This window comes from Saimiri boliviensis, chromosome 14, assembly GCF_048565385.1.
Source record: "Saimiri boliviensis isolate mSaiBol1 chromosome 14, mSaiBol1.pri, whole genome shotgun sequence".
NCBI classification, from domain to species: domain Eukaryota; kingdom Metazoa; phylum Chordata; class Mammalia; order Primates; family Cebidae; genus Saimiri; species Saimiri boliviensis.
This window is the reverse complement of record NC_133462.1, coordinates 85,517,611-85,539,078: the sequence shown is the minus strand read 5'-3', so window position 1 is coordinate 85,539,078 and position 21,468 is coordinate 85,517,611. Positions and strand designations below refer to the sequence as shown.

The window sequence follows — 21,468 nt, the reverse complement described above, 5'->3', positions numbered from 1 at the left end:
TGGTCTCAAACTCCTGACCTCAGGTGATCAGCCTGCCCTGGCCTCCCAAAGTGCTGGGATTATAAGCATAATCCACCATACCCAGCCTTGAATCTGAATTTTAAAGCTTCAGTATAAGCAAGGCATCTGTGTGTCCATCAAGAGTTACTTGGGTGCACTAAACTCTGCATTTAATGTTGCCTAGTCATTCAACTTACTTCTTGGGTAGCTTCATTTTTTTCACCTTTTCTTCAGCATGTTCATCTGATATACCCACATGACATCCTAATGCCAACAAAGTCCTGGAAAACAAAACCAAAGATAAGTGTGGTCGTTCCTTCTCTCTGTCTAGAGCAACCCAACACGACAGCAGTGGCAATCAGGCATAACCTTGAAAGCACAGCAGAAGCTGTGTTTTAAAAGAAAAAAATATATATATTGATTTGCTAATCTTCACTTCCGAGTTAGGGATAAGACACTGCAAACTGAAATGACACAAAAAGGAATACGCTGATAAGTAAACCCCTGCCACCTCTTCTGGTAGTTCTGTTTCCTTCCTCTAAATCAGGCACCCCCAAACTATGGCCACATGCGGCCCCCTGAGGCCATTTATCCGGCCCCCCACCGCACTTCAGGAAGGGGCACCTCTTTCACTGGTGGTCAGTGAGAGGAGCACAGTATGTGGCGGCCCTCCAACGGTCTGAGGGACAGTGAACTGGCCCCCTGTGTAAAAAGTTTGGGGACGCCTGCCTTAAGGGATTTAAAAAAGTAACTAATTGAAAATAGAATGATCATAACAATATATTGCTCACAGTTTCACAGACAGAATTATTGCTTTTGTAGATCTTACAACTTCACTATACAGTTTTTTTTTTTTTTTTTTTTTTTTTTTTTTTTTTTAGATAGAGTTTTGCTCTTTGTTGCCTAGGCTGGAGTGCAATGGCACGATCTCGCCTCACTGCAACCTCCGCCTCCCAAGTTCAAGCTATTCTCCTGCCTCAGCCTCCCAAGTAGCTGGGATTACAGACATGCTCCACCATACCTGGCTAATTTTATATTTTTTGTAGAGACGGGGTTTCTCCAAGTTGATCAGGCTGGTCTCGAACTCCTGACCTCAGATGATCCGCCTCCTCCCAAAGTGCTGAAATTATAGGCGTGAGCTACTGTGGCCCCATGAAGGGATTTTAAATAGAAAGACTAACATGGTTGCCTTAATGTTTGAAAAAATAGATAGAGGTGCTGTTGCAATCTGTTTGCTAGTATTTTTGTTGAGGATTGTTGTGTCTAGGTTAATCAGGGATACTGGTCTGTAGTTTTCTTTTTTTGTATGTCCTTGTCTGATTTTGGTACCAAGGTGATACTGGCTTCATAGATTGGTTAGGGAGACTTCCCTCCTCCTTTATATTTTTTGGAAAAGTTTCAGAAGGATTGGTATTAGTTCTTTGTTTGTTAAGTATAATTCATCTGCAAATCCATCTGATCCTGGGCTTTTTATTGTCGGGACACTTTTTATTACTGATTCAATGTGTTTTTTTTTTTTTTTTTTTTTTCAAAGTCTCACTCTGTCGCCTGGTCTGGAGTGCAGTGGCACAATTCCAGCTCACTGCAACCTCCACCCACAAGGTTCAAGCAATTCTCCTGCCTCAGCCTCCTAAGTAGCTTGGATTATTGGTGTGTGCCACCATACCCGGAAAATTTTTGTATTTTTAGTAAGAGTTGGGTTTTCACCATGTTGGCCAGGCTGGTCTGAAACTTCTGACCTCAAGTGATCTGCCTGCCTCAGCCTTCCAAAGTGCTGGATTACAGGAATGAGCCACCATGCCTGGCCACTGATTTAATTTTGCTACTTGTTATTACTCTGTTCAGGTTTTCGGTTTCTTCCAGGTTCAGTCTTGGGAGGGAGGCTGCATGTGTTCAGGAATTAAGTGGGTTTTGTATCAGGAACACAAGGATGGTTCAACATATGCAAATCAATAAACGTGATACATTGCATAAACAGAACCAACAACAAACACCATATGAGCATCTCAGTAGATGCAGAAAAAGCATTTGATGAAATTCAGCATCACTTCATAATAAGAACTCTCAATAAACAAGTAAAAAAGGAACATACCTCAAAATAATAAAGACCATATACAACAAATCCACAGCTAACATCATGCTGAATGGGGAAAGTTGAAAGCACTCCCTCTAAGAACGGGAACAAAACAAGGAGGTTTACTTTCACCACTCCCTATTCATTGCAGTACTGGAAGACTAGCCAGAGCAATTAGGCAGTGGACGGAAATAAATGGCATCTAAACTGGAAGAGATTTAGTCTAATTATTCTTATTTGCTGACGATTTGATCTTAATGTCAAACAAAACTTAAAGACGCCACAAAAGACTCTTATTTGATAAATGAATTCAGTAAAGCTGTAGTATACAAAATCAATGTACAAAAATTGGTAGCATATCTATAGACCAATAACAATCTAGCTAAGAAATCAAGAAGGCAGTCCTATTTACAGTATCCACATAAAAATTAAAATATATTTAACTCAGGAGATAAAAGATCTCTGCAAGGGAAACTACACAACACTGATGAAAGAAGTTATAGATGATGCAAACAAACAGAAACACATCCCATGATCATGAATCTGAAGAATTAATATTGTTAAAATGATCATACTGCCCAAAGCAATCCACAAATTCAATGCAACGCCTATCAAAATACCAGTGTAAGCCAGGTACAGTGGCTCACACCTGTAATCTCCATGCCTACTCAAAAATACACAAAATTAGCCAAGGATGGTGGCGGGTGCCTGTAATCCCAGCTACTTGGGAGGCAGAGGCAGGAGAATTGCTTAAACCCACCAGGTGGATGTTGCAGTGAGCCGAGATGGCACCATTGTACTCCAGCCCGGGGAACAGTGTGAGACTCTGTTTAAAAAAAAAAAAAAAGTCATTTTATTATTTTTCACAGAATTAGGGAAAAACAATCCTAAAATCCTGAGGGGGGAAAAAAAGAAGGCATCATGTTACCTGACTTCAAATTCTATCATAAGGCTATAGTAACCAACACAGCATGATACTGGTACAAAAACAAATAGATCAATGGAACAGAATAGAGAACCCTGAAATAAAGCTGCATATTCACAGCCATATTTGTTGGCTTTCACAAAGCCAACAAGAACATACATTTGAGAAAGAATACACTCTTCAATAAACGTTGCTGGGAAAACCGGATGACCACATGCACAAGAGTGAAACTGGACCCCTATCTCTCACTACATACAAAAATCAACTCAAGAACGGTTAAGACTCAAACAAAGACCCAAAATTATAAAACATACTAGAAGAAAACCTAGAGAACACTCTTCTGAACATTGGTCTAGGCAAAGAATTTATGACTAAGACCTCAAAAACTCAGGCAACAAGAACAGAAATAGACAAACAAGACCTGTTAAAACAATAAGCTTCTGCACAGTGAAAGAAAAAAATCAAGAGTGAAGAGATTGCCTGCAGAATGCAAGAAAATATTTGCAAACACTTCAACTGACATCAGATTACTCATTCACCCAGAATATGCAAGAAACAAACAATTCAACAACAAGAAAAACATCAAATAGTCTCAGTAAAAAGTGGGCAAAAGACATGAATAGACATTTTTCAAAAGAAGACATACAAATGGCTAACAGATATATGAGAAAATGCTGAACATCACTAATCATCAGAGAAATGCAAACTAAAACCACCATGAGATATCATCCTACACCAGTTAGAATGGCTATCATTAAAAACAAAACAAAACAAAAAAACTGATGTTGGTGAGGATGCAGAGAAAAGGGAGCTCTTATGCACTGTTGGTGGGAATGTAGATTAGTGGTCTCTATTAAAAAAAAAGTACAGAAATTTATCAAGGAACTAAAAATAAAACTACCATTCAATCCAGCAATCCTACTATTAGATATCTACCCAAAGGAAAACAAATTGATATATCAAAAAGACACCTGCATTTGTATGTTTATTGTGGCACTATTCCCATCAGCAAAGATATGGAAGAACCTAAGTGTCCATCAATAGATGAATGGATAAAGAAAATGTGGTATATATACATAATGGAATATTATTCAGTTATAAAGAAGAATGAAATCATGTCTTTTGTAACAACCTGATTAGAACTGAGGATCATTACCTTAACTGAAATAAGTTAGACCCAGAAAGCCAAATACCTGTGTTCTCACTCATAAGTGAGTGTTTAAAAATGTGTACACATGGACAGAGAGAATGGAATTATAGATAATGGAGACTTGGAAGAGGGAGGGCATTGGAAGAGAGTAGATGATGAGAAATTACTTAACGGGTACAATATACATTAACTGAGTGTTGGAGAAGGTGAGGAACAAGGAGAGGGAGAGGGAAATTAGGGAGAAGGAGGAGGAGGAGAGCGAGGAGGAGAGGGAGAGGAGGAGAGCGAGGAGGAGAGGGAGAGGGAGAGGGAGATTAGGAACAGGAGGGAGAAGGAGGAGAAGGGAAAATAAGGGAAGGGGAGGGGAAGGTGAGGGGGCTGGGAGAGAGGAGGAGGAGGAATAGAGGTATGAGAAACCTACTTGCTCCCTTGCTCCGCCTCTCCCCTTACCTGTTATTTGTCTCCTTTCCATATTGCTTTCCTCTCCATTCCTGTGTCCTGGGTCCCTACTGTTCCTCCCACCCTTTGCCACATACATGTACAAGCACACTACATCACCTAAAAATAATTTTCAGGAAAAACACTTTGCTAGCAGAAAAACGTCGTATCATTGTAGTGTCACTATATTTTTGTCAACTTCCAAAGAAATAAATTCTATGAAAGTGTATTATATGTTGACTAAAGATCCTTCTATCAATTATTTCTAAAATGTGAGCTGTTTATTCCGAAATTAAGATCTGGAATTTGGAAAATAATGAAAACTAAACCAGAAACTGAACCTTTGGTAACACTGATCACATTAAGGGCGTCTGGCAGGCATGCTCTGCCAAGCTGTGCTGTTCTGAGAGTGTCTCAATTCTGCAGTACTGCAGGATACCCAGATGAGAATGCAAGTTGAAAGTAAGTTGTCATTGTCAACAATTTACATAAGAAAACAAATCACAGACACAGCATCCAAAATTCACATTTGATTAAATCATTCCTCAACTCAAAATAAGGGATATTCTGGAGTAATTTCTTGCTTATTTGTTATTTAGAACTTCTAAAGATTTAAACAAATGAAGCTGTTCATCCTTCCCATGATATACTTATTAAACAAACAAACGAAAAACCTAGACTGTGCTTCCTCTGTCAGAAATACGATGTTAAAGGCTTTATCAATATCCTATCAGTCCCTATAATAATTCCATGAAGCAAATGCATTATAATCCTCATTTTACTAAGGAGAGAAAAACCTATGATTCGGAGGAGTTGAGTGACTCCAGCCACATTCCCTTGGTGGAACAAGCCCTTAAGCCCAGACGACCCAACTCCAGAGTCTGCGTTCTTACCTACTCTGCTCTGGGGCCTACCAATGAAATAAGTGAATAAAAGAAATATAGAAAGAAAGTACTGTACCTTCTCTAAACCACTGGAATTGGGGATGGCATAAATCTTAGAGAAGTATGGGTGTTTTCCCCTAATTGGATGTGTAAATCAATCAATCAATCAATCAATCAATCAAAATCAGTCCATCATATAAACTAGTTATAAGAAAATCAACACTTTGGGAGGCCGAGGTAGGCGGATCATGAGATAAGGAGTTCAAGACAAGGCTGCCAACATGGTGACACCCTGTCTCTACTAAAAATACAAAAATTAGCCAGGTGAGGTGGCACGCACCTGTAATCCCAGCCACTCAGGAGGCTAAGTCAGGAGAATCACTTGAACCCAGGAGGCAGAGGTTGCAGTGAGCCAAGGTCGCACCACTGCACTCTAGCCTAGGCAACAGAACAAGACTCCATCTCAAAAAAAAAAAAAAAGAAAAAAGAAAATCAACAAAGAAGTGACTCTAGCCTAGGCAGCAGAGCAAGACTCCATCTCAAAAAAAAAAAAAAAAAAAAGAGGAAATCAACAAAGAAGTGTTAAGAATTTGCTTGTGAAGAGGGTGATTTACATTCACCAGAGAGAATAAAACCACAGCATGTGCCCTCTGAAGATTAACCAAACCAGCCACCAGCAGCTGGTAGGAATGACACTGGATTACATGTAACAGTCAAAGGCACAACATGCTGAATGCAAATACAGAGATTTCTACACTCCAGAATTTACTCTCTGCAATAGCTGGCTTAGCTGTCAATTGTTAAAATGATAGGGAATGCAATGCAAATTTAAATTATGTTAGACCATGACCTTTCAAGAAAACATTTTGTTGTAAAAGATGAAGAAATAATGAGCTGCCATGAATTACTAAGCTAAATATACAAACCTCATGTCAAGGGCACAAAGGAAGATCAGAGGGGCTGAATCCAAGTACTCAGGACACAGGGCTCATTATGCATTCCTTATAACAAGCAAACCTTGTCATATTTAACCTTTAGGTTCTCAATTTACTTGATGTATGTATATATATATATATATATATATATATATATATATATATATATATCTTCCTTTTAAGTTCCTAGTAAACCCTAAACTCACTCTATGCCTAATGTGTGTATTTCCATGATAATCTGCACCCTTGAGAATATAGAGTTAGGCATTACGTAACAATGGGGATATACTCTGAGAAATGGGTCCTTCAGCAATTTCATCATTATGTGAACATCACACTGTATACCTGTCCAAACCTAGATCCTAGAGCCTGCTACACACCTAGGCTATACAATATAACCCACTGCTGCTAGGCTACAAACTTGTACACGTTACTTCACCAAATACTGAAGACAACTGTAATACAATGGTAAGTATTTGGGTATCTAAATAAAGAAAAGATACCGCATTACACTAGGAGGTATGACAGCTATGCTGTCCTAAGCAATAGGAATTTTTCAGCTCTATTATAATCTCCCAGCCATCATCATATATACAGTCCATCACTGAGTCAAACGCTGTTAGGCAGCTCATGACTCTATCTGAGCCCAAATTCTAGAATTTGAAATGAGGTTCAAATTTTTATGTTCCAGGTCCCTGGTAAAATAATTTCAGCGGAAATAACTTTTTACTACTCTTAAGAAAAATCACTTCACAGCTGAATTAACATATAATATCAATACGTGGTTTTCTGTTTGTTTGTTGTTTGTTTCCAGGTAAGGCAGACAGGAAAATAGAAAAAGTTAGGAAACTCACTTCAGGGTCTCAAGCGACATTTGTAAGTTGTAATTGCGCTCCTGTTCAGGCAGCTTGGAGAACTCCACCAGGCATGGGTGTTGTCTCTTGTTGTCATCTCTAACCTGAAACAGGACAGGAAATTGACATAGAATCCTCTCCAATGCCAGGCACTAGCAATGGAATTCGTGTGGTGGAAAGTAGAAGCGGAAGGCGAGAAGCAACACCCAGATCACCACCCCCGCAAACCTGCCTCCACAACCTCGCAGGCGCAGTGAGCATCTGAGGTCATTGGTAAAAGCTGGCATTATCCATGTTCCTTCCCTTCTGTTTGGCAGAGCTTCCACGAGCCCCCGCCATGCACACTCCTACCCCAGATTCCCACAGGCTCACTCACTCAGCTCCTTGCAGCATCTGTTTATATCTTACTTTCTTGGTGAGGTTTACCACTTGCCTAATCAGGACAGTCTGCCTGCCCACCCTACTCTTTTTTATTTTTCTTGTCCGCACGCCTTCTAACAGATTGGATTTATTGAGTTATTGGGCTATTGTCTGTCTCCCTGAATTAAAAGATCAAAAATGCACACATTTTGGTCTCTTTTGTTTTTTGATGTGTTCCAAACACCTAAAACATGCCTGGTATGAGTAGGCGCTTGACACACGTTTTATAAATTGAAATAAACTCTGTGTGAGAAGGGTGTGGTAATGACTTAGTTTTAATTCATAGTAAATTTCCAGTATAGAACCAAACTGATTGCAGACATCAATTAACGATAGGACTGACTGACATACACACTTTGAGGTGGTTCTGGCTGTTCATTTTACCCCCTGCAAGTTACCTCCTGATCTCACAAATCACCCTATTACCTTCATAAAATCCACTGGCATCCTATGCAGGCAGTTTTTATATTAATCCTTGAAACTGTGTATTAGCAATCACATTAAACTAAATGCAAGGTTTTAGGAATGAATTAATGAGAAAGATGTTCTCTCTCCTTGCATTTGTAATTAGGTTTGTTATCTTCTCAGAGACCTAAATTGCATCGGCATTAATGCTGTGGCAGCACCCAGATAGCAGCCATATGCTGTCAGGGAACAAATTACTTCATGGGCATCAATACCAGGTCCTATGACTGCCACATAACAAGTACGCAAATATGATTGAGATTTTTTGTTTTAATTCTTCTGCAGTCACCAAGTTAGAAATGACGTATTTATTCCTTTCTTTCTGATCATCATTACAAATGAACAAGGCTTGTACAGAAGCATATATTAGGTATACTTATTTAATTGCATAACTGAAGATGAAATTGAGTTATACAATATAATCTAAACTCTCAATCTCTAACCCTACAAAGGAAACACAAATTGAACATCTATAAAATGAATGTGCCTGAATCCAGAGATAATCTCCTCATTTAGGTCATCTCTACTTTGCCTCTACTCTCTATACCAGAGAATAACCAACACCACCATCTTCTCCAGTGTCTAAGCCAAACCAGCTATCTGCCCAGATTCCCTTCCTTCTCCTACTATATCTCATACGTGAACACTGAAACATCTCCTGAAATCATGTCTCTCCATCCCTGCTGCAGGGCTCTGAGTCACCTGTCACCTGGGGTCCCTTTGCCCTCTCCCTGTTCCTCATCCTGACTCCAGGCTCTCTACTCTTCCACATTCGCAGCAGAGCTTCTTTTGAAAGCAGACATAAATCTGTCACCTCCCAGATAAGCATTTTTCAATGCTCTTTAGTCCCCTACAGAATAAAATCGCATTCTTCCCAAAGCCTTTTGTGACACACTTCCTTCCCAAATGACCTGGCTTCCCACCTCTTCTAGTCTGCACCACAAAAGAGGTGTCCTCTTGCAACACTGCACTACTGAAAGGTCATGGCAGATGTCCTGTGTCTTCTGCCTCTCACTTTTACACATGCCTGGTCGTCTGCCTGCTACATGGTCATGCTCTCTGATTGCCAGCCATCTTGGACCTGTCCCTCAGCCTTGGATCAAATATTTACTTCCTCCTGGAAGCCTTCCCTGATTTCCAAGGAAAGAGCTAAATATTTCTTCTTTACTCTGTAATTGTTTGCCTAGCTATCATTCAACTAAGCAGAAAAAGCCAAGAAAGCAAACACAACACCTTAAAAGTCAAGGTCTTCTGAAAATTGGGTCCCCAGTATTACACACCCCAGGCAAATAGTAGACATACAATCAATGTTAAAGGGACAAATAAATGATAGGTGGATCTGCCTTGTTATTCCATAAAATAGAGCCCTTGCACTATGCTCCTGGGAAATATATCCCAAAGAAACTATAACTTCTTCAAAAAAACAAACAAAAAAATCAAGCATGCTGGGCAGCTAAGTATAAATTACTCCACCCAAAAAATACTTGAATACTTCAAATTATCATTTAAAATGTTAAAGAATTTATGCAATCAGCATAGTAATAGGCACCTATCTTAGTCTAGAATAAGAGAGATCACAGGTCAAGGATTATAACTACTGCACACAAGGGAGTTTCAGGGAAGATCTTGGAAAAGCATCAGGCTGCAAATCATACATGAGGTGAGAGAACATTCCCGGCACCAGGAAAGATGCAGGTACCAACGCCACAGCAGCAGACCACGGGGTTGGTGTCTCCCTAAGAGGCATGTCAAGCCCAGTGTTGCCTCAATTGGCCTCAGACCCAGCAAAGGATAACTTGGGTCAACTGTGAGCTTCCTGGCTCTGCGGTACCATATTATCTGTCAGTATCTGAAAACTCGAAGAGTGTTTTGAACATGACAGGAATAGAATGTATGGTATTAAACAGAACTAAATTTAACTGGAAGAATCAATGAGACCTTATATTTCAGTCAGTTCTTAAAGAAGAAACACACCTAAGCTTCCTAAGCTTTCTCTGAAAAACAGAATCACCTAGGTGAATTTACTGAGTTTGCAATAGAGATCGTCTTAAAAGCCCAGTAAAATATTTGCTATTACAATATGGGGCTCTGTTGTTTTACATTTTGTTTATTTCTTATGTTAACTTTTTTTTTCAATCTTCTTGGAGTCTAATTATCTTTCTCTATGTTTGAAACTTCTGCAGAACGTTGCCTGTAATTTCTCTGGCAATTGATTACTTACACACTTGTAGTCTCTCTCCTCCAACTGACTAATAGGTAGTTCAGTCTTTTATTTGGCATTTATACATGTCCTTCAATTTTAAGAATTGATGAGGCCAGGCACACTTGTAATCCAGCCTGTAATCCCAGCAATTTGGGAGGCTGAGGCAAGCGGATTACCTGAGGCCAGGAGTTTGAAACCAACCTGGCCACATGGTGAAACCCTGTCTCTATTAAAAATACAAAATTAGTCAGTGTAGGTGCCTGTAATCCCAGCTACTTGGGAGGCTGAGGCAGGAGAATCGCTTGAACCTGGGAGGTGGAGGTTGCAGTGAGCCGAGACGCACCAATGCTCCTTCCTAGGCAACAAGAGCGAAACTCTGTTTTAATTAAAGAAAAAGAGAAGAAAAGAGAAAAGAACTGATGATGTAGCACAAAACTAGGTATCCAAATGTTTGCTGGTGTAACAAATATCTATCATTTAGTTAATAAAAGCATCCCATTTTCTGGTCATGTTTCAGCAAGCCTTATAGTGACTTGCAGTCACTTTCTAAACTTTGTCTTAGAAAACCTTGAATCCAGTCTTGGAGCTGCTACTCACTAGCTACGTGATGCCTACCAAGGCATTTAACAACCGCAAGAACTATCTGCTAGGTCATCACAAGTACAACTGACTTAATAACACAACCCCGTTCACTGTAATGACACTGTAACCTAATAATCTGTATGTGAGGATGCAAAACACTGAATAAATATATAAATGTTACTAAGTAGTGTGGAGTATCACATGATGCTACTACTAATGTTAATAATAAATATTCTTTATTTAGAGCTCAATGCAATAAATTATGATGGGTCAATATATTAATTTCTATATTCAGTCAGGTATAAAAAAGTGTTACAGCCTTTGGGACACTTCATATAATATCATAAAAATGAAAATATTACCATGGTTTTGATGAAAACAAGTATATGATATATGCTAGGATTACCCAGGAAGTTGTTTTAAATCTAAATTTTACTAAGTTGTAAACTAAGATCTTCAGTAAAATATCATTTAGAAACACATGCGATCATGATTTCTGTCTTCATTCTACCTATGAAACCAACCATTAACTACAGCCCGCAGACCTTCTGCTTCCACACAGAATTGGTATGAAAGAAAAGGAACGTCAGCAAGGGATGTTTCTTAGAAGAAATGTTGCCTTATTTCTTTCCATTTTCAGTTTTCACTTTCAATTTCACCGTGTTTTTTTAAGTGGCTTAAAAATCAATGCCTATTATCTGTATATGTTAACCTCGATTTGAAAATAGAACTTTCAGCACAAAGACTTATAAGTTTCAATTGTCTGGGCAGCTAGACCATCCTTCAGTGAACCTGACAATAACAGCTGTCAGCCTTATTTACTATAATAATGTGGTAAAGCAAAACTGCACAAAAACTAATGTGTAGGGGGAAAAAAAATCCATCCAATTGATTGATGTCACCTCAGAGCAGGAAAAGGGAGAAAAAGCTATGTTTTCGGAAAGGTGTATTAACAGAATCCAAAAATAAATCTCAAAATTACGTACCGGACCATATTGCCAGCCAAGCTCAATTTTATTCATAACCCAGAGTTCATGGATATTCTCTGCCAGTTTTTCTCTTATTCTTTCTAGATGAGGAGGCAACACGATCTAAAATTTACGGAAAGAAAAAGAAAAGACACATCGGAGACAAATGCAAGAAAACGCGGTGCCCACGGTCTTCACTGCAAACTGAACTAAATGAAACTGCCTCATAAACCATTAAAATAATCATATAACAAAGTTCTATGCCATCTATTTCATGCTATTCTTTAAATAAATTTGTGGGCTTTTTTTTGACAACTTAGGTTTCCAAATCAATTTATGAGCCACAAAAAAATTGGAGTGTTGGTGGGGACAACCGGAAGATGTTTAATGGACATGGAACAACTACCAAAGAAGGCATTATTTAAAATGAGAAACCACCCCAAACCTCTTACACCCACCAGGCCAGCATTCATAAGCCAAGGTAAAGGCAACCCAGTGCCCACATTATAACCCATCAGATCTTTGAGCAGGTAAATCTCTGACTGCAGTGATTGATGTCTTCCCCTACTCTGTTAGTATTAGTGGTTTCTAAATATAAGCCTCATAGAAATAAAAACAAATCTTTACATGTCACCATTGAAAGGAAGAAATGTAATGTTCATAGAGAACATCAGGTAAGAGATGGATGGGTTGTTTACATCTGATAAAGCACTTCTGTGTGACCCCACAGCTTGTCCCGTAATACACAGAGTGGGCAAATAACCCCAGTGCCCAATGTCGAGGAGTCATTTCCACGAGAAGCAAGTGATGAGTGTTTCCTTTCCCTGATGGAGGTTATCTGGGTCTCAGGTAATCCTTAAGGTTCTACCATGACATAATCTAGTTGTCCATTTCTAGCCTCCCAAATCTTTTTTCCTATAAACTTAGGTACCACTATACATATCCTCCCATGTTTTAGCAGTGGGCAATGCAGACTGAATTTTGGCCATGAACAACATTGGCATGTTCATTTTAATAACATGATATACAAAAGGGGCACAAGAAATTGGATTCAAGGAACTAAACATCTGACTGCTAGTAGTCATTCAACTTCAGGCTTCAGAAACAATGTCTTTGCTCGTTAATAAACCAACTTTCAATATCTAACCAACCTCACTGAAGCTACTTCACCATCAACATCAATCAATATTTAATTCACTGCCAACTTCAGAACTCCATTACATCTATGAAACAGAAAAAGGGGAATAATGGCTGACATTTGTTGGGTGCCTATTTGCCAAGTCATATGGTATCTATTAACTATGGCAAACATATTCTCAGCATCCCAATAAACAAGGTGAGCAGCTCCCCCAGGGAAAGAGTAGGCACTTGATGCCAGGCATTTTGACTCTAGAGTTCATGATATTAATCTATACGCAAGATAAAGTCAGTTAACATTTTCTATGGAATTGTATCGAAGAAGGAAATCATTAAAAATTCATTATTTCCTATACAGTATCCTCACCTTTCTCTATACTCTCCTTAGATTCCCATAGGAGTGCAAACTCTATTGTGAACTGTGCCTGTGAGGGGTCTTGGTTGTGCACTCCTTTTGAGAATCTAATGCCTGATGATCTGAGGTGGAACAGTTTCATCTCGAAACTACAACCACCTTCAACCCCGGCCCACCGGTTCACTGAAAAATTGCCTTCCAGGATACGAGTGCCTAGTGCCAAAAAGGTTAGGAACTTAACAAGTACACTCTAAAGTCAGCAAATGCAGTAATTATCCCAGATATGAAATCATCTTAGCATTATTATACCTTAAAATTTCTTTTATGATTTTCGTCACTAAGTTCTATCGGTTGCTATTATTGCCTATTTTAAAAAGTATAATATGCATTTTATAAACTAAGTAATATTAATTATTTTAATAAAACTTTAAAGACAACCCTGAACAGTGTTTTTAACATTTCAGGTTGTAATCTGTTAGTACATTAGGGAATCAGTTTATTGGGTTGGGAAAACTTCTTTTTTTTTTTTTGAGGCAGAGTCTCGCTCTTTCACCAGGCTGGAGTGCAGTGGCACAATCCCGGCTCACTGCAACTTGTTTTCCGGTTTCAAGCAATTCTCCGGCCTCAGCCTCCCGAGTAGTTGAGACTACAGGCACACACCACCACACCTGGCTAATTTTTTTGTACTTTTAGTAGAGACAGGGTTTCACCGTGTTGGCCAGGACGGTCTCAATCTCTTGACCTTGTGATCCACCCACCTCGGCCTCCCAAAGTGCTAGGATTACAGGCGTGAGCCACCGTGCCCCGGCCGGGAAAACTTAAAACATAGAACAGAGGCTGGGTGTGGTGGCTAATGCCTGTAACCCCAGCACTCCGAAAGGCCAAAGCTGGTGGATCACCTGAGGTCGGGAGTTCGAGGCCAACGTGATGAATCCCCATCTCTACTAAAAATACAAAAATTAGCTGGGCGTGGTGGCCGACTCCTGTAATCCCACCTACTTGAGACAGGAGAAGAGCTTGAACCCAGGAGGCAGAGGTTGCAGTGAGCCAAGATTGCACCACTGCACTCCAGCCTGGGCAACAGCATGAGACTCCATCTCAAAAAATAAAAAATAAAAAAGGCCAACAACAACAAAAACAACCATAGAATAGACTAGAAAATGAGTGGAAATGGTAAAGGTAAGTATTATTTTATGAGACTTGTTTCAGTCCTACATGTCCATTGTACAATTGTATTACTGTGAAATGCATTCCTATGGCTTGCGGTCCAAGTGTGAAGGCCATGTCAGAATGACTCCAGTACAAACGATTGATCTTGGTACCTGGCTGGTATCCACAGGGATGGGTGTGAAGGCAGCTTGTGTCAGGGAGACCGTGGGGCCCAGCAGGTCGCGTGTGTAAGTTCGTTCTTGCTTATACTCCCGGCTGTGTTCCACTTTCAACTTTTCTTTTGGCAGAACAGCTTCATAACAAGGCGCGTACCCGGGTGGAGGAAGAAATTTGAATTCCCCATGTCGCCCCCCAAGAAGAAAGCGTACCCTAAAAAGGACACATGTTATAGTCAATTTTATCTCTGGTGTACGTTGAAGTTTTCTACTTAACAAACTATTAGGGAAAAATTATTAGTACAAAAGGAATTTTATCAGAAGCCACATTTGCTCCTCAGTACCAGCATAACGTGATCACCTTAGAATTCAACGTTCTCTAATCAGAAAAGGCAAAACATGAGGACATCACAGTCATCAGAAGAGAAAACCAGCTTCAGTTAACTAATGGGTCAGTGATGCCATCACCCACTAGAGCAAGCGTCTCCAAACTTTTTACACAGGGGGCCAGTTCACTGTCCCTCAGACTGTTGGAGGGCCGCCACATACGGTGCTCCTCTCACTGACCACCAATGAAAAAGGTGTCCCTTCCTGAAGTGCAGTGGGGGGGCCGAATAAATGGCCTCAGGGGGCCGCAGTTTGGGGACGCCCACACTAGAGAAATAATGAAAGGCACATGTACCACATTCTTATGGGAATGAAGTGCAGGTCCATAACTGGTCACTTAATGTCCCAAAGTGCCCAAGTCATCAACATATAAAGACCTGATCTAAATATCTACATGCTTAAAATTACTGGACTTCACAAGGAATGAGGAAAAAAACAGCCACTTTGCACTGTCCAACTTCCTAATGAGATTCTCCTAAGAAAGGGTCCCCAGCCCCCAGGCCGTGATGGATTCCAGTCTGTGGACTGTTGGAAACCAGGCTGCACAGGAGGAGGTGAGTTGTGTGGGCAAGCTAGCATTACTGTCTGAGCTCTGCCTCTTGTCAGATCAGTGGTAGCCTCAGATTCTCATAGGAGTGCAAACCCTATTGTGAACCGTGCCTCTGAAGGATCTAGGCTGCTCAACTCCTTATGAGAATCTAACTAATGGTGATGATCTATCTGAGCTGGAACAGTTTCATCCTGAAACCTTCCCCACCTTCAACCCTGGTCCCAGCCCATGGAAAAATAGTCTTTCACGAAACCAGTGCCTAGGGCCAAAAAGATTGGGGACTGCCGCTTTAAAGGAGATGCAGACTCACTTCAACTTGAAGAAAGCAGGTAACCTATTGCTTATTGTTTACCAATTTCAACAACAGCAAAAAAGAACTTACTAAAATCTTTTATACAGTCTGCTCATTTAAGCAACCCTAATTTAATCTGAGTTCCTTGGAACAACACTTTTTGAAACAGTTAAGTGATATCTATTTCCTGGGGCTCTTGGGTTTACAAAAATAAATTCAAATTTTTCATTTTCCTTGTAATTCTTTTTTGGGGGTTCAGGGTCTCTGTTGTTCAGGTGGGGGTACAGTGTCACAGTCACAGGTTATGGCAGCCTCTATCTCCTGGGTTCAAGTGATCCTCCCAACTCAGCCTCCCAAGTGGCTAAGACTACAGGCATATAACACTAGGTGCCAATTAAAAAACAAAACAAAACAAAAAAAACTTTTACAGAGATCGGGTCTCACTGTGTTTAACAGGCTGGTCACAAACTCATGGCCTCCAGCAATCCTTATACCTCGGCCTCCCAAAGTGCTGGGATTACAGGTGCAAGCTACCGCACCTGGCCATAATTCTTTTTCTAATTTGTGTATCAGGTCTAGACCAAAAATAAATAAATAAAAGCGAAGAAAAGTGAAGAAAAATGAAAATGTTAAAACATTCCAGAAGTTTGTAGAAACATAATTTGCATAAATACATCAAAAAAAAAAAGTAACTGGTACAGGGATAGTTAATAGTTCATGATTACTCTGTTCCTTTTTTGATAGGATGCTTTATAACTAGGAAATTATTCCTGGGAGAATTATAACTAAAAGAATAACTAAAATAAAGGGAATCATTCTAAGTGTACAGGTGTGTATGTGTATAAAAATAAATGACAGAGTAGTTACCTATAACACACCACATTTAGTAAAGTTTTATTTGCAGAACTACAATGGATTATGGATTATCACTTTAATTTCTTTCCTTCTGATAATAGCATAAAAGGAAAGAGCGTGAGGAAACTATCTTGGCACAGTTGACCACAGGCAGAGAATAAAGAAAGAGAATAAAGGTGGAGAGGAACACTGAAGAAAGCCATCTGGGTCTCATCACCAGAAACAATCTTTAATTTCTGTTGAAATAATTGTTGCAATTGGGTGAGGAACTATGGCTTAAAAAGAAAAATTAATGAAAATATAAGAAAATAAGCAATATTTTTTAAGCAGCCTTGCTCATCTCATCTAATTAAATGAACTAGAATAAAAATCTTGAAGTAGTTCAGAACACTGGTTTGAGGGAGGCTGCCCACATGTAAACACACTGGGATTCATACACAAAGCATTCAGCCTTGCAAGTTACCCCTCTCGGGTGAGCCTTACGTCTTCCTTCAAGGCACAGGCAAAAGGCGCTGAGGACAGATGCCCAGGAGAGAGAAATAAGGATTAGAGAAGCAAGACAATGGCAGTGTAGAGTCTTCTGTGGAGGTATGAGAAATGAGAAAGGAAAGAGACCAGTAACATAGACATACTAACTTTATTCCTGCAGAGAAACTAACAACCGGAAAGAAGAGGCCATCGATGTTGAAATTCTCAAACATTCCTTGAACAGGTTGTCCATTAATTCGGAATGAGATGCTCGGGGCACTGAGATCTAAACAGCAACTGATGACATCATCAGTTCTTAACAGATGTTGGTTTGGTGAGCTTACAGTACGAGCAATACAACCTATTGGAAGAAAAAACATTAAGGAAGGTCACGTATTTTTTTATCTCAGAGAATCGTCTTCAGAGCCAAAGTCAAAAGATTTGAATATGTAGTGACAAACCAATGCACAACACCAGAAGGAATAAATCTTCAACGTAAATGGATGTTATATGTTATACCCTTTGTCAAAAAAAAATTACTTCAGGAGTCAGACTGCTATCTATGCTGTAAAATGGATCTTCTGATACACAGAAATTTCTGCAAGTAGATGAATGGCAATTGCTGTGGAAATTATCTAAGAGCAGATTATGTAATGATGTCAAAGGAACATCTCCAGGGACTTCAAATAGATACCTTACCATCTGCTATTTGTAAGACCATAACCAAATTACTTAACCTCTCTTAATTCTGATGTCTTATAAACAGAACACCAAATAGCCATCACCTTGTTTAATTATTCTGATGAATAATGTTTTACATGTAACAGAATCTCAGGCAGAGAAGGTACTTCATGTCAGTCCCCTTTTCGAATGCTAAACTCCCTTTGTTCTATCAATTTAAAATAAAAATACATAAAGAAAAGGAAAGCAGAAAATGTGATCATTTATTCCTGCAGTGCGTTGCTTATTGTGAAATAGCTATAGGCCAACTGGTTTTTGTTTTACAATTACATTTATTTCACACAAGATCTTGGTTGGCTTCTTAAGTAAAGCAGGATATAACCGGGGGGCATGAAAATGCTATTTGATAAATGTTATTTCTTGCCCTGGCAAGACCAGCCTATGGTCCGAGCCCATTCCTGATTCTAAGGACTCCTTTATGAATCAGTCACAAGATCATCTGCTTCTCATTGCACACTGGAAGAAGGGAAGGGAAGGTGCTCCCAAACACGCATGCTCACAAACCTAAGCAAACCCTTCAGTGTGAGCAAAGACAAAAACAGACTTTGTGATACGTGCTTTGTATTTCTAATAACTCTTTTTATTTCTAGCATGCCAACATCTTTACCAAGAACATATTTGACATGTCAGTAGTAAAGAAAACCTATTTTTTAAAATGTGAAATCCCAGCAGTAGAGAATACTTATTTTTTCAATGTGGACACTTCTTATTTTACCAATATTCAAATCCACAGGCAATACATACACCATCAAATGTCTCTTTCAGAATTCCCTGAATGTAATAAAGGCAGCTGTTTAAGAGAATCACATAAAAGCAATACAGGAAAAGGTCTGGTTTCTTGTTTGTACCAAGATCTGTGGTGAATAGAAATGTTATTAAAAATGTTACTGTAATCAAATATATTGCTCAGTTTGAGGGATACGATAGCTTCATAGATCCTGTACTAGAAACCCGTACCCATCTTTCCTGTACATTTCTCCACACTACTTCTGTATTTAAATTCTCTAAAAGCACCAAGATTTTTCAACCTTTTGGTCCTTTTAAACATCTGGGACCTGGATTCCCCAAATCCAGTTCTGTATCAACAGAGTAAACGTAGCAACACCACAACGTTTACATTGAAGAGAAGAAATAAAGACATGGATCAAAACTTTTGCTTTTGAGCCCAATCCTCATTGCAAGAAATACTGCCACTCTCCAATTACGAAATGTTAAGTGGCAGAGAACGTGCTCCATCCTAGAAATCACTGATATTTGATACTTTAAATTGTACATCCACCATTAAGAAAAGGAATAGGGGAATGACCCCCAAGAAGGTTATCTGTTACTATGAATTCGAGTTTTGTAACACAAATTCCAACTAATTTAGATTTGTCTTTGTTGACTGTGAATCTAAAATTAGCAAAGCATTTAATAGACCCCCAGTGGCTTAAGAGAACACTTTTCCGCTGCAGGCATGATATGGTATGTATTTCCTTGTCATTTAAAAAAATAAATACAATTTCAGGATGATTTTCTCCTGAAATTCCACTGCCTACCATCCTTTCTGGTACATGTCCAAAGATTTACTATTTTTTTTGTTGTTGTTGTTCTTATTGTTCTATCTAACAGATCCTTTGCAATAAAAGGCATAATGCATACAATTCAATTGCATAAGAACCAGGTACTTTTAATGTATTGAAAGAAAATTTCAAATTGAATACAAAACAAAAATAGTAAAATACATTATTATATGGATAGAGTAAGTGAAAGCAACTTGACATTCTTGATCAATTTTTTAAAATCTAATCTCTGTGTCATGGGAAAACAAGTTAACATATTTCATTTATTCAGTTGAGTATTTATTTCCTGCACAGCAATACTAGGGGCTAGAAGGCAAAGGTAATAATATCTAAAGGATCAGAGTTAAAACGTTTTATAAAATGGACATTAGCCCTATTTTGTGCTTAACAGGTCTTCTCAAGTTAGGGCTCTTTCTCTCTGGCTGGTCAGCAGGAAAACTTTACTATGGGAACAAGGCGCTGTGACTGTGGTCTGACTGGAACAGGTCATTTCTGTACAAAGTAGTCTACAGTACCGTGAGGACCCCAACCACATTCCTCAGAGGTTAGGTGAAATATGCAAAATACAGTTTCAACCCCATAAATACAGATACCTATTATGTACTCACAAAAATGAAAAATTCAGGTTGGGCACAGTGGCTCGCACCTGTAATCCCAGCACTTTGGGAAGCCAAGGCGAGCAGATCACTTGAGGCCAGGAGTTCGAGATCAGCCTGGCCAACGTGGTGAAACCCCCAACTCTACTAAAAAATACTCTACTAAAAAATTAGCTAGGCATGGTGGTGCAAGCCTGTAGCCCCACCTACTCAGGAGGTTGGGGCACGAGAATCACTTGAATCCAGGAGGCAGATGCTGCAATGGGCCGAGACTGTGCCACTGCATTCCAGTCTAGGCAACAGAGCAAGACGCTGTCTCAAAAAAATAAATAAAATACAAAAATTAAATTTAAAATTTACACAAAAAAACAAAATACAGCTTTATCTCTTCTAGACAATTGAGCTAATGGCACTCACTGAAGAAACAATTCAGTGAGTATCATCGTTAAATGCAACTACATTGGGTGCTTTTAGATATAAACTCATTACCATAAACTCTTAGGTGTAGTTCCATTTAATTCTCCCTTTTCACAGGCTATTAAGCCCATAAAGCATTCGTAAATGTCTATCATTTGTACTGAATAAGAGGTAAAGTTCAGCTTTATAACTTAAGGTAACTTTCTGTATCTTCTACATGCTAAGTGATTTATAAACTATGCCAAGCTCATACTCAGATGAGATGCCAAATGCAGCTTTATCAATATAAGCATACATCTGCAGAATCCAGATGAATTTTAACATCTAAAAAAATCTGCATAAACAAGAGCTAAGCTTTTAAGTGGAGCTAACCAAACTCCACTTCTTCATGAATCCTAGAAAAGTATTATTTTTAATACATAGTATTTATTTTTAATATATACTCAACCAGCAAAGCTAAGCGGTGGTAGCTGGTGAAATGACCTATTCCTTTATTTTAAAACCATCTGATACTTCTGAAACAAAGTGTCATATGGACTGAGTCCTCATACCACACTTTACAAATGATTGATTTCCCACCATTATATTATCTAACAGAAGGCTGAACTTAGTCTATTTCTTCCCATTATTTTCCAAGGTTTGTTTTTTGTTCTTTTACTTTGGCAGCTAAAGCTTTGAACATACCAATTAAAGCAGAAAACTCACAAGCTTCTTGCAGTTCATTCATGCCTTCAAACGCACACTTTAATACACAGTATTGTTCATAAGCATAAGCAATACACTCTTATTTAAAATCTACTCTTTAAATACACAGCATTGTCATGGGCTAGGCAGTCCCTTGGAAACGTACTATAACTGTGTTTTCTATTTCCCCTAGTGCAATAC

At 39.1% G+C, this 21,468-nt stretch overlaps 1 protein-coding gene across 15 annotated transcripts in view; it reads right to left on the bottom strand.

The window, feature by feature from the left end:
* The window catches only part of RYR2 (ryanodine receptor 2), a 753,432-nt gene that overhangs the window by 290,965 nt on the left and 440,999 nt on the right, over window positions 1–21,468 (bottom strand). For all 15 annotated transcript variants that reach the window (XM_074385363.1, XM_074385370.1, XM_074385367.1 and 12 more), the window contains 5 exons: window positions 17,436–17,628; window positions 14,713–14,929; window positions 11,917–12,021; window positions 7,261–7,364; window positions 198–281 (listed from right to left, as the gene is read on the bottom strand). In XM_074385363.1, the coding sequence (XP_074241464.1) occupies window positions 198–281; window positions 7,261–7,364; window positions 11,917–12,021; window positions 14,713–14,929; window positions 17,436–17,628 (703 nt within the window). The remainder of the gene's footprint in view (window positions 1–197; window positions 282–7,260; window positions 7,365–11,916; window positions 12,022–14,712; window positions 14,930–17,435; window positions 17,629–21,468) is intronic.